General features: G+C 38.3%; 1 protein-coding gene across 3 annotated transcripts in view; it reads right to left on the bottom strand.

The window, feature by feature from the left end:
* Positions 1-638: 638 nt before the first annotated feature.
* Positions 639-13291, bottom strand: part of LOC109033975 (uncharacterized) — a 56091-nt gene continuing 43438 nt past the window's right edge. For 2 of the 3 annotated variants that reach the window (XM_019046864.2, XM_019046863.2), the window contains exons 5-8: positions 12247-12367; positions 11743-11874; positions 10462-10655; positions 639-2938 (exon numbers count right to left, since the gene is read on the bottom strand). In XM_019046864.2, the coding sequence (XP_018902409.2) occupies positions 2523-2938; positions 10462-10655; positions 11743-11874; positions 12247-12367 (863 nt within the window). In that variant the 3' untranslated portion in view covers positions 639-2522. The remainder of the gene's footprint in view (positions 2939-10461; positions 10656-11742; positions 11875-12246; positions 12368-13291) is intronic. The other variant, XM_019046865.2, reaches the window with a different exon arrangement.

Raw genomic sequence — 13291 nt, 5'->3', positions numbered from 1 at the left:
TTTGCCTGAGCATTTACGAAAGTGTTTACATCCCTAACTTTTCTAGGTTCTTGAGTCCAGAGGACCCCACTTCGTCGTTTGGCTGACACAAGAGCGTAACCACACATTGAGATGAGCCCGGAAAAGCATTGCATTATATGGAAGACACGGTTCATTGCAGAGTGTAGTTACGCTCTTGTGTCAGGTAGGCGACGACTTATCCCTCTAAAAATCAGTGAGAAAGTTAGACAGATTCGGGGTCTGCTCTCAATAATTTGAAGGAAGGCGCCAAAGGAGGCCAAAAAAGGACGTATTTCTATCAAACGGAACGATATGCATCGTGACGTGAGCCCTGTTGTGCATATATTCTTATGGGTTTCAAAGCTCATGTTTGAATGCACATAGTTCCGTTTGATAGAATTACGTCCAAATAATCAAGGTCGAAGCGAGGCCCACCGAGGCTGTCTTGTGTGAAGAGTGAATGAACATCCTTCCTCCAAGCAACAATTCGAACTTTGGTGTAGGGCTTGGTTGCATAAGCGAGTAATTGAAGGATAAATGAAATTCCTTCAGCCCGCTCATCGGCATGGCTACTCAAGCGGATTCCACACCCAGGCAGGTCGGGATGGGAGAAAAATGAAAGATGAACATGGAAACAGTTAAAAACATAAATAAGATGTATTTTGATACTTGGTGATTTACAAAGGAATACATTTACAAAATATATAAGAAAAAACTTCTGACAATGTCTCTTATGTATTGGTGGGTCAAGTTCAGTAAATCAGTTTTATGGGAAACACTTTTGACGGCAACTGAATGAATTTACCTGCAAATTCTCTGGTATTCACAGAATGGACAAAATATGCGTCATACAGTAATTAGTATAAAACTTACGTTTAAATGATCAGCGCATTTAAAGAAAGTTTTAAATTTTTTGAGAAAAGCTACCAAAGAACAAAAATCGAGAAAAATGAAAAAAAAAATGGGAATAAATGATTCTTGACACACGGACAAACTACGAAAAAACTGAAGGATCATCAATGATGAGAATTCACACTTCTGTCGCTAGTGAAAAGCCTGGAAATTTCGTCGAGAAACTCTCAGTTTTTTTTAAGTTTAATTATTTACCTAACGAGAGGGTAACAAGAAATTACTTCTTACAGTGGTTACGTGGAAGTCATTAGGTTTAGGATTATTCACAATAATTCTCTTGCCAAATAAAATAAACGAAATAAATCATGATTTTTGACACTCATGGCTGGTAACTCTCACCAATCAGTATCATTCATTGGCCTCCTTTATTGGATAGGGAATTAGTCAATTTTGATCTGCCAAATACTGGCTTCAAAATTCGTTACTCAACTCAAAGGGACGAAAGTCGAAAAACATGGGTAGGCACCTCAATTTAGGGCGATGGAATTTTTTGTTGTGTTTTATCCTATCTTACTTTAGTAATCAGAACAAACACGATTAGCTATTAAGAGAGACAACTTTACCAGCAATAAGCCATCCTGCTTTTCATGCTGCGAAATTTCTCCTGATAGTCTACTTTCCCAATAAATGAAATCATGGTTGTTTAGGACTTATTTTAGAGGTTGGAAAATTGGAAACTCATATTACGTCTAGAATTTATTCACCATCTTGTCTGTTTATAATTGTTCCTTGGTTATGAGGTTTGCCTTTTTTGGACTTAGGGCTTGGTCTTAGTGTCTAGCACAAACATGCAGCCACTAACTAGGTGAACCTTGCTTGTTTACATTGATCGAAACCCACGAGGACAGTGGCTACGATGAAAGCCTAAAAATCACTGACCAATCAACAAGAAATGCGTTTTTGGTGTGGTAAAAGTTTTGAAATTGGATCGCGTTGATCAGGAAGGAACCAAGCCGCATCAGCTATTGATAATTTAATTTTTCTAATTTATTTTTACATAAAAACAGTTTTGCGGATTTGTGTGCAAATTTCAGTGAATTTTCTGTTTAGTATGTGGCAAATTCCTCTAAATTTTCAAAAGAATCCGCATAACCGCTCAGTGAAAGGGTGGCGACAGGGAGTGTAAGAAGAAATGAGGGTTTACCAACTCCCTGAAGGGCTTTGAGAGGATAGAAGACTTTGGCGATTAGGTGTCGCAGAGCGCCAGAGAGCGCTGTAAAAGCGGCTTTATACATACTTCCGCATAAAGCTCTTTCGTAAAAAAAAAAAAAAAAAAAAAAAAAAAAAAAAAAAAATTAATTGCCCAGTTGTTCTCCCAGTGATCAACTGGAGAGAACTTTTAAATTTGGCAATATCTGATGCGGCTTGGTTCCTTTCCGCTAAACGCGGTCCAATTGGTACAATACTCTCTGTATATGGATACTGCTAATCTTGCCAGCAGCCCGATTATTGAAACTATGTCAGCCCGACACGACAAGACATAGCCCTATCTTAACCATGCAATATATCGCAATTCGATGTCTTACCGGGCTGGTTTAAATTTCAATAATCGGTCCGCTGGTGGTTTATTCTGGTGTTTTTCGACTTCCTCCATGGATCCAGACAATTCCTCACAGGAAACCTAACCTACAAATGAGGAGTCCCATGGAAAGGGCCCGGAGGAGGACTCCGGCGGGGGCGGAGCCGAGGGAGGAGCCAGCGTTCTGGTGGGCGAGCCCCTGCTGGTTGGGCTCGTCGATGGTGTTGGAGAGGACGTCCTGGTTGACCTCGGGGTACCAGGGCTGCTCGGTGGAGAAGCTGGAGGAGACCCGCCAGGAGGGCTGCTCCGTGGGCGGCGTCGTCTGCGGCGTGGACCAGGACATCCCCCGCCCGAAACTCGAGCGCGTCACGCCGTTGACGTCATCCGTCGGCGCTCGCGGGGGCGGCGTCGTCGCGAACGGCCCCCCGGGCCCGGGGCGGGCGCTCGGGGCCCACGACGTCGCTTGCACGCTGCTCGGCCACTCTACGCGAAGATTGGTTGAGCCTGCTGAAAAAACGGAAAGTCAGGTTAGTGTTTGATGATTCGTCGTGCCGCAGGAAGCAATTTTCTCCTAATAATTTGATAAATATGTAATATCAACCTTGGCATGGACGTATTTATGCTAAATGGAACTATGTGCAAGTGGAAAGATGGGGTGTGATCGTTAGTGGTCGGGCCATACGAAGGAATGGGAAATATAAAGCGCCAGTGACGTCAGAGGCAACGACGAGAGAAACGACGAGAGAAACGACGATCAACGACACTTCTTTCTCAAAAGAACTATTTCCACTTTTACATTTTTTCTTATGCAGCTTCCACGAGTGCACCCCATCTTTCCACTTGCACATAGTTCCTTTTAGCATAAATATATCCACATATCGACGGTGAAACTACCAAACCACGTATCTCGTTTGCGGTGTTTAAAAATCTACGCTCACATTTTATTTTTTTAGAGTAGACCAAATCAATATCATTCCTTGAAATTTTCACAGAATTTTCTCCGCACAAAGAGGAAAAATCACAGAAATTTTCAAAGCTGGATGTTAAGTAGTTTTTCATTTAAAAAATAAAGTATGACAGGAAGTCTGCGACGTCGCAAACCGAGATACGTGGTTTGGTAGTTTCACCGTCGATATGTGATTGGCATTGCTCGTGGTTGCCCATCACTCACAGAACAAAATAGAATGTCGACGTCTCCTAAACAAAATAACGTAACTGCATTTTAAAGTTGCCAACATCTTAACAGAGAAGGCCCATTCCCTAGACAACTTTTAGTGCACTGAATGCGGCTTGTAGATGCCCTTCCTCTTTGCTCCTTTATTTCTCATCGAGGCAACAATTTTGCCAGCAGGTAATGAAAGGTTCGCTAGGAGCGGTTTCAGGGCATTCCGTCAACGATTTTTTGTCCGCACACCTGTTTTGTCTAGTAGTTTACGTCCACGCGTGAAATAAGCAACAGTGACTTGGCCCAAGTGTCATATTTTATTCCGTATGTAAAATTAAATTGACAATGATGAAATGAGAAAATCGAGAGAGACGGAAGAGTTGTTGCGGTAACTCATTTTTTAAATGAAATGTTATTTCCTTCTTTTGATCAATCTTTTTAAATTGTCATGGGTGAATATTTGGTTTTATTTCCATCCTTGAAGTTTTCGATGAAATATAAACCTTATAAATATTTTTTTTTAAATGAAAATATTACTTTATTTTAAAAACATTTACATTTTTAAAACGTGGCAAATATTTGTAAAACCTCTCCAAGCGATGGCATCGATATTAAAGTCAATGAGCAGTAGTTGTGTCGAAAGAAACTATGCACAAATGAATAAAAGAGGGAAAAAACCGCGAAGCACGCAATCTTCGGTTTTAGCCCATTTGTACATCGATCTTTCAGAGTCAAGTACGTCGTATTTTGAGCGTTTGGTTGCGCTCACACCACGCTGCAGCACAGTAAAAGCACAAAATATAAAAGAAAAAATTAATGTGCTTTGAAAATCATTAAATACGACAAGGAAACACCTTAAAATTTAGAAAACAGACATTAAATTTTCCTTTCATAAATATATTTTTTTTATCAATTTAAATTAAAGTAATCCATGCAGAGTGTGCAAACTTATAAAAATCATGAGTTAAAAAACGCTGACTCCGCGAGTTTAAATAATAGGCCCTAGCATAAAGCGGAGTGATGCGACGTGCTGTCAGCACGAAACGCGCACTGGCGCCTACAAACCTAAGCAGATACTTCACGCATTGCGCAATGCTTGAGGTATCCCTTAGGTTTGAAGGCGCCAATGCGCGTTCCCTGCTGGCTGGCTAGCTGGCCGCGTCGCAGCGTGCCACGCGCCACGGCGCTTCACTATTTCACAATAGAGGTGTTGTACAGTACTATACGAAATTGAAGGCACTCCAACATACCAACAATAAGAATGACAGGCATCCTTTAAGAGCACGGAACTTTCCTTGCAAAATAAGTCGAGATAAGAGAGATGAAGGAACTTTCTTGAGTATGCCGTCAAGAAGATTTTATTTTGAATCAAGAATAAAATGGGTGAACAAAAGCGGGTTTCTGCTTGATGTAAGTGACTTTCCTTTTTATAAAGGCATCGTTTCTTTTTTTAGAAAACATTATTTTCTTTATTAACTCATAAGGAAATCTTCTCGGCGGTAAATTTGAGGATATTTCTCCTTAAATTAGGTCACTTGTTCCTCTAATGAAGTTAAAAATCATACTAAACGTTATTAAATACAGATACTAGGACAGTAAGTTTTTCGACTACCGCTCTCTTTTTGTTGTCGTCACTCGATTTAATTTGCGAAGGAACTTCGTGCTTTTGAAATATGCCATCAATCATGATACGTTGGGGTGCCTTCGATCTCATATGATACTGTGCAACACCTCTGTGGCGAAATAATAGTTCGAAGCACTGCGGCAAACCGATGCGAAATTATCATGCACAGGAAAAATATGAGATCCTTTAGCTGAGGAAAATCAACTGGTTTTCCAGTTCAGGTATAAAAATGTGGGATTTTCTTGAAAGATAATTAAGTCCTGTTGCACCAAAGAGGTGTAGAGAGTTTTTGTCAATTTTCTCTCATGGAAATGACGCTTCCTCATTTTTACCAAAAATCTCAATTATATATTTTTCTCCGTTGGAGCAAACAAACAAAAAAAAAAAAAAAACAAAAAAAAAAACAAGCAAACCCTCATTCTTCCAAGACATTAAACATTTTCATTCAAAAACGTCGTAAGCAATTGTCGTTTGTATTTACATGTGGAATAATTAACTTTGGGTCTTATGTGGTAAGTGGACCAAAACTCCCCTTTCGAAAAAACGCGTTTACGTAAACTACTGGAAAAAACAGGTGCGCGGACAAAAAATCGTTGACGAAATGTCCTATAAACCTAGAAGCATTTCGCACTGCTGAGCGGGCGTAGAAAGCCAGAGCGCCTTCAATTTTGATTATATGCAACGTGGACAACACCGGAGCGCGAATAGTTGAATCAAGGTGATGCAAGGTGCGACCTGATCTATACGTTGCGTTCCTCTGCTGACTGCATGTACAATTCTGACGTGCTAAGGAAAAACACCGCATGAACATTTTAGAGTTGCCAAATTTCCCCGAATAAAACATGTATTTTTGAAGAATATTATGCATCTTTCTCATTGAAATTTTCGGACTTTTTAGATAAAATTACGAACAAAATTCTCTGAAAAATCGGAGAAAAAATATTCACAAGTTTTCCTGAACGCCAGTAATTTGTTGAAGGAAATTTGGCAAATACAGCATTTTTGCTGAGTACCGCAGAATTCTAGCCGTGGACGCCTTTGAACTGACATTTTTCCAAAGTGCTGAAACCGCGTATTGGGGCTAAATTATCATTCAAAAACGACCATGCAAATCTTGTTCTAAGCAGGGGTTCTAAAATGGCAGATTTGAAGGACGACAATATATCAATATTTTTAACTCAATAGTGTTTATTCGTTAGTTATATTTCTTTGTTCATGATGACAGTTATGGCTGGCTAAAATCAGATTAAGTTAGAAAAGACTGTTAAAAAACTATTCCGAGACCGTCTGAAAACTGTGTCGAGAACATCTTACACTTCGAAGACGTTAAAATACAAATGCAAGAGGAGTACACGTAAAGGTTTCCGGAACTGTTAGAATTTTGCTGCTGAATATTAACTAATTTTTTGCTTAAACCAAGCATTATCTTTCTGGTATCAAGAAAAATTCAGCTTAAATCAAGATAAAAAAAAAAATTCCTGGCGGCAAATTCAAGAATCAGCATGCTTGAGCCAAGCACACTTTTTTTCAGTGATAGCTGTTAAAGAAGTGTATGTAGAAAGATCATAAGATCCTTCATAATGAAAAAACAGGCTTGAAATTTTGAATCAATGTCGTTAAGAATGCTAGAAATCGTTTGGAATCGAAGACTGAAAATCGATCATTTTGACCCAAAAATTGATTTCGAGTTCCCGTCTCTGAGGTCCTTTTGCCTGACTTGACAAGCATTTGACAAGTTAGTAGGTTTAAGATCGGGTTATTTTTAATTTTGCCCTTAATTATTCTGACCGTCGGCAGCTTTTTATGGCATTCAACAGTGACAATAAAAAAGAGAACGAAAAAAGAAGCGCATGCCCTCAGGCGTCAAGTGGATTCGGGTTTGGAGAGCTATTCATTGGTTCTCGGGCAGCTACAAACTTATCGACGGTGAAACTACCAAACCACGTATCTCGTTTGCGGTGTTTAAAAATTTACGCTCACATTTTATTTTTTTGAAGTAGACCAAATCAATATCATTCCTTGAAATTTTCACAGAATTTTCTCTGCACGAAGCGGAAAAATCACAGAAATTTTCAAGACTGGACGTTAAGTAGTTTTTCATTTAAAAAATAAAGTATGGCAGGAAGTCTGCGACGTTGCAAACCGAGATACGTGGTTTGGTAGTTTCACCGTCGTTATGCAATTTATTAAGAGTTCCATGCATTTCAGGGTGGATTATTTCCAGGTGAAATAGCAGAATAAAAACTATTCACGTAATTCACTCAGTTACTGTTTTAAAAATTGACATTGAACAATATTCCATTATTTTCATAAAGCATTATTCTTCGATCGATTACATTAAACTTGGACTGTATCAGCAAAAGGGAACACATTTTGGTTAAAATAAGTCTCTTTGTGTCTCTTTTTTTTAATCGCAAGAAATTTTCAGATTTAATATTGCACTAAATCAGATTGCGTTGGAATTCGGTTAGGCTTCGCCATGGGGAGTTGATATTTTTCAGGATTCAAATTGAACTAAAAAAATTAACCAAGCTGACATTCATTGAGATTGACGATTTGAGGAAAATCGTGCCAAAAAATTAAACATCATGAAACATGCAACTTTACAGCGACGTAACTATTTTTCAGAATGACGGGAGAGAAAAGGGCTCGTTAATTTCAAGATGCATATGCGATGATACCTCGATTTTTTTTTTTTAAAAAAAAGAGAGAAAAAAAAGAAACTGGTATTGAGGGAAAATTTTGAGAAAACACATGCATAAGTATCATGGATTTTGGTTGTGTACTCGTAATAACATCCGGCACCTTTGATGTTTTTCCTTTCATTGGAAATGTGGAATTGCACTACATACTCGCAAACAACGAAGAGGTATTGCAGTAACGATATGTAATGAAATAACGGCGTGGAAAGATACGTGGTAAGATTTATTTCCCTTTGATTGAGGTCAATTGGGAAGTGACAGGGATATATTAATGTGGTACTTTTGAAGGGTGCATCGTGAAAATAAACGGTTCCAAAATAAATGAATCATAGAGAGTGAACCAATACAGTGAGGAGGGGGATCTACGTGATAATACTTATCGGATTTTAAACATACCTACAAACAGAAGGAAATTACGGGAAAAGAAAATGATTTTTCTTTAAAAAAGATGTAAAAAAGTAAACGACATTCCTTCTTTCCCAACATTTAAATTTGTTCTCATGTTCAACAGACGAACGGTAATTAATTTCAGAGCAGTCGAACGGACACAACTTATTTCGTGGTGGACGACACATGGTCACAGATATGGAACAACAGAAAATATACAACAGTAAGTACCTCTGATCTTCATGACTCACCGTAAATATGATTTCTGTAGATCTCACTTCCCCGTGGAGGCATTGAGAAACATATTTTTTAGGATCAGAATACTTCTTATGATTTTATCATGGATCGATTGGTTTTTTTAAATTGAAAAATCGTGATTTCTAAACATCGTCATTAATTATACCTTCTCAAAATAACTCTTTTATTACACATTATCTCCATAGTGTTGGGGGTAAAAACCCGCGGAGTTAGTGTGGAAACAATAGGTATGTTACCTAATTTTTCGTAATTTGTGTAAAAGAGAAAAGAGAAAAGAGAAAAGAGAAAAAGATTTTGGAGGACTTGTGCACGAAAAAAATGTATGATCCTTAATCATGGAGTGGGTATGAAGGTAGGTTTTTACATTTACGTGTTTTCAGGTATGGGGATGGGACTCAAGGCCAAACTCGTGTTGCTCCTTCTTGAATCCGTTGCACACTTTTTTATCAAAATTTTTTGTGTGCGACAATCATTAAAATAAATTTTTGAGTATCATCCAACAATTTTACATCAAACCAGGTCGACAACAACAGCCTATTAGACCCTTATACTCCGGTATTTACAAGTATTTTTACATTTTTACACACAAAAAAAGTCCACGAGTAGTTTTATTACATTCTTTTTCTTTATACAATTTCACGAGAATATCCACAAATAGCATCCAATCAAACAACGCACAATAAAAGTGGCAAAAAAATTATTTGAATTGATGCTTTAAGACTCTTCTTTTTTTAAAGGTTTTGCGCAACATGTTCGCATTACCTGGATTTCAATTGTACGATGTAGTAAGAGTTCTCACTTTTATATGTTACATGAAAGGGAATGAAGGACGTAAGGGAGGATTGTGCGCCATTAAAAGTGAATTCTAACATATTTAAATATTCTTTCAATTAAACTGAAAATAATTAAAGGCCTTTAAGTACAAAATGACGATTCATGCAGGTCTCCCTTACTTGTGACTTGGGAGCCTTTTTTTTGCCTGACAAAATTTATCAGAAAGTGGTGTCATTTCTCATATAGAAGCATCACATAGTTCCTCTCAAAGGATCTACGTCTCTTAAAAATAGAGAGAAAAGGCACGCCTAGACATTAAACATATTTGGAAAAATCAGGCTGAACATTATGATAAAGCCGGAAAAAATGTGTCTTAAGGTGGAAAAAAGAACGATTGTACATAGCTCAGAGCACGGAGGTCAATTCCCAATATTCGGCCCAAGAAGTACCCAAAAATTCCAAAAAATTGACCCTTTAGGAACATTTCAGAGTTTGAACACTAAAAATGAATAGTTTGAGGAAAATGCCGTTAAGGGTTGCCGGCACTTTTGCCAGCTTTAGAAATGATTAATTTCAAGCCATTACAGCATCATTAATAATATGTATCAAGAATCAACAACTGAAAATTGTTATTTTTGACCCTAGACTGGATTTTTGCACTGTACTGAACAATGTTGGGTTCCCATCGTAAGGCACATTTTACCGGACTCCTCACGATCATTAAGTATCGCCAATCTTGAGATCTCCCTTCACCCAAAAAACCTTGACCCATGCGGAATTTACAAAATAATCACAATACTCTGTCTTACGCCTCCAGTGCATATTTTTTACGAAGTCAAATCTACATATCTACAGAGACGATTTCTATAATATATTTAGTAGTACCGCTCTGAGGACGAGCTGTTTTCAAATTTTAAAATTTTCTAGGCGGTGACGCTTAACTTGACGCAGCGCAGCGGCCGGTAAAGATGCTCCAAACGCAGAATTTAACATACAAATTATAATTTTGATATGCTCCTTGGGATGATTGCAAACTACAGATAGAAAATATCCGCGAGGAGAAAGAAGAAGGTCAAAATGTATGCTAGGAGAAGGGAAGAATGATGGGAGACTGACTTACCCCTGCCGTCGGCGGGGGTCAATGGGGGTGGGGGTTGCCACTGAGACCCCATGCCGGCCATGTTGATGCCCCCCATGGGGAGGGGGCCCGGCCCGGGAGTGGGTCGCACCGCCGGGGGCCACCTTTGCTCCGCCTGGATAATTGAGGGTGGCTGCTTGTAGAAGTCCGCTCCAGGACAGTCTATCCGATTCGGTCTGCAACATCACGAAAGGTATGATTTGTGCACTCAGCGGTGAAAAATATTCCAATTACTACGGGGTCATGAACGAAAAAGATACATCCGGTAGTGATTGATAAGAGAGACCCGATAAAAAAGACCTAATTTAACAATAAAATACAAGAAAAACACACTGAAACATTAGTATACAAGGCTAAATGGCGAATTTAATGTAAACAGGACGTTTCGGAACAATTACTACATGATCATTCTCCATTGAAACAAAAGCTGAAAGTTTAAAAGTTTTCTTGTTTAATTTTTCGTTTTTTAGCTTTTTTTACAGTTGATAATTGGCATATGATTGGTCCGAAACGTCCTGGTTCTGGTAATTTTGCCATTTACCTTTGTAAACCTACGTTTTAGTGTAGATTCCTGTATTTTATCCGGAAATAAGCCAATTTGCAAAAGGATTGAATCCTAGTTTGCAACGTCAAATGCTCAACTGCACGTGTATATGGTAGGATTTGACGAGAAGTAGCCTATCTGCATTTCATTTTCCCAAAGCTCCGCTAGTTGTTTTTCTTTCAAAAACAAATTTCGAAGACTGTAAAGAACACACTTAATAATTTTGAAGATAGAATTTTACGCAAATTTCTATTATCCAAATATTGGGAGAAAATTAGGCAACGTTTAAACTATGTTAATTATGTTTGAATTCATCCTAATTAATACTCAGCCGAAAGCGCCTTCAATCATGAAGGATACTAATAAAGGTGCACGAACAAACACATGTGATCGTGAGCTACCTGCTGAGTTTGACCCACCTAGTCATCTAGTCCTAGTATGTTGTGAGTTGTGACAAGAAACAGTTAAGAACCATCACCTATCCCATCCCTCAGCGCCTTCAAAAGTAAAAGATGCAAATGCAGTTTCACAAACATACGCGTTTGAGTCAGTTCCGAGATTAAATCCAGCTGTTTATTGAGAGCGTGTTGAAGGAAAATCGAGTTAACTGTGATATTTTTTTTTCGGAACGAACTCAGGTTTGCATAAATTTTGACCGAGCTTCCAAATTCAATCATATATAAATCAAATTAGCTGTTAAATTTGAGTGTGCAACTCACATGTAAGTAGAGCACTGCTCTCGAAGGAAACTCATTGCTTTATCTAAGATTTGTTTGGCATAAGGTGCTGCATCAGGATCGCACGTGCGACGCGTCTGGTCCATTACGCACTCACGAAACCTGTGATGAGAGCTGCAAAGTAAGAAAAACAAATTTAAAATTGTATTCAAGAATGACTCATAATGACAAGTGTGGGGCTTAAAGAGGCCTCCCTTTGAACATTGATTTTATACAACTGATAATTTGTGTGAAACATTAAAACTTTATTTGTACGTAACTCTGAGAAATAATTATATTTTATTTTTCATTTCGATTCGTGGTTCCACGCAGCAATTACTTTAAGAACGAAACTTTCCTGTAAAAATGAAAAGCTGCATTGCAGTCCACCCTTTTGCTCAGTAATGTGTATTACAATGAAGTTATTGTTTTAATACTTCTTATCTCGTGGATACAGCAAGAGGAAACTGCATTTTGTCTGAAAAATAGGGCAATGAATTTGCTTACCAACATAAGCTGGGTCTGGCGGCTTCACCTGAAACTTGGTTAACGAGATGCCTGTAATGCCTGCCGCAATGGGAGTCCTCTGTCAGCGTGGCTTTCATACACTTTGCGTGCTTTAAATACTCTGCAAAAGAAGGCTAAGTTAGCATTTTGGAGGAAAATACGCACAAAAATCCTGTAAGGGGTAACGATGAAACACAATGACAGTTTGAGTGAGTAATATTGTTGGCAATGATAAGCATTTAATTCTGGTCTTCAAGTTTTGACAGATTTCAGCTTACGTTGCAACTTTCACAAAAACTGTTATAAAGATTATTGAACTTATGCAATTCATTGCCTAAGATGAGTAATTTTTTTTATCGTGGCTACATTTGAGTTAGAGTTCTTACTCCCCTTCAAGTAACATTAAGTTAAAGCATATTTGGTTGAAAATAGACGGGTTCATCCCTCATATCTTGCAGTTAAGGCCAAATTGCGTTTCCTAATTTAAAAATCAACTGATCTACTCAGAATGGACGAATTAAGGATTTCGCTTTGATTCAGTGCAAAATTTCACTGCCTTCTTCACGTTTTTCTTCAAGGGGTTGCGTGTTTTCTTAATCGGAGCACAGTGGACCGAGTCAATTACAGAGGTCGAACATGAAATTTTTGAGAAAAACTGCAAATTTTGATGTTTATACCGCCACATTTTAAATTTCAAGGGGTGCCCATAGAAGAAAATTCAACGAGGAAACCGATGGAAACACCTTCAGAACCTCAACAGTTTGTATAAACGGATTTGTAAGCTTTTAAAGTTTCCAAATTTTGTCCGACCTCATTGACTCAATCCACCGTGCGGCAAGGCGTTCTATGAGCTCCAGGAGCTTATAAGCGAATTTCAATTATCACTATTCCTTCCAGCACCTTGGACGGCATACCATAAGTATGTACATTTTTTATGTACCATACATTGTACCATATCATGTACCATGTGATCATGTAATCACGTACCATACCATGACGGGTGCCATATAGTTTCGGTCAAAAGCTCATTTTGTACAAATTACAA

Source organism: Bemisia tabaci, chromosome 3 (assembly GCF_918797505.1).
Source record: "Bemisia tabaci chromosome 3, PGI_BMITA_v3".
NCBI lineage: Eukaryota > Metazoa > Arthropoda > Insecta > Hemiptera > Aleyrodidae > Bemisia > Bemisia tabaci.
This window is presented reverse-complemented; position numbering and strand designations above follow the sequence as displayed.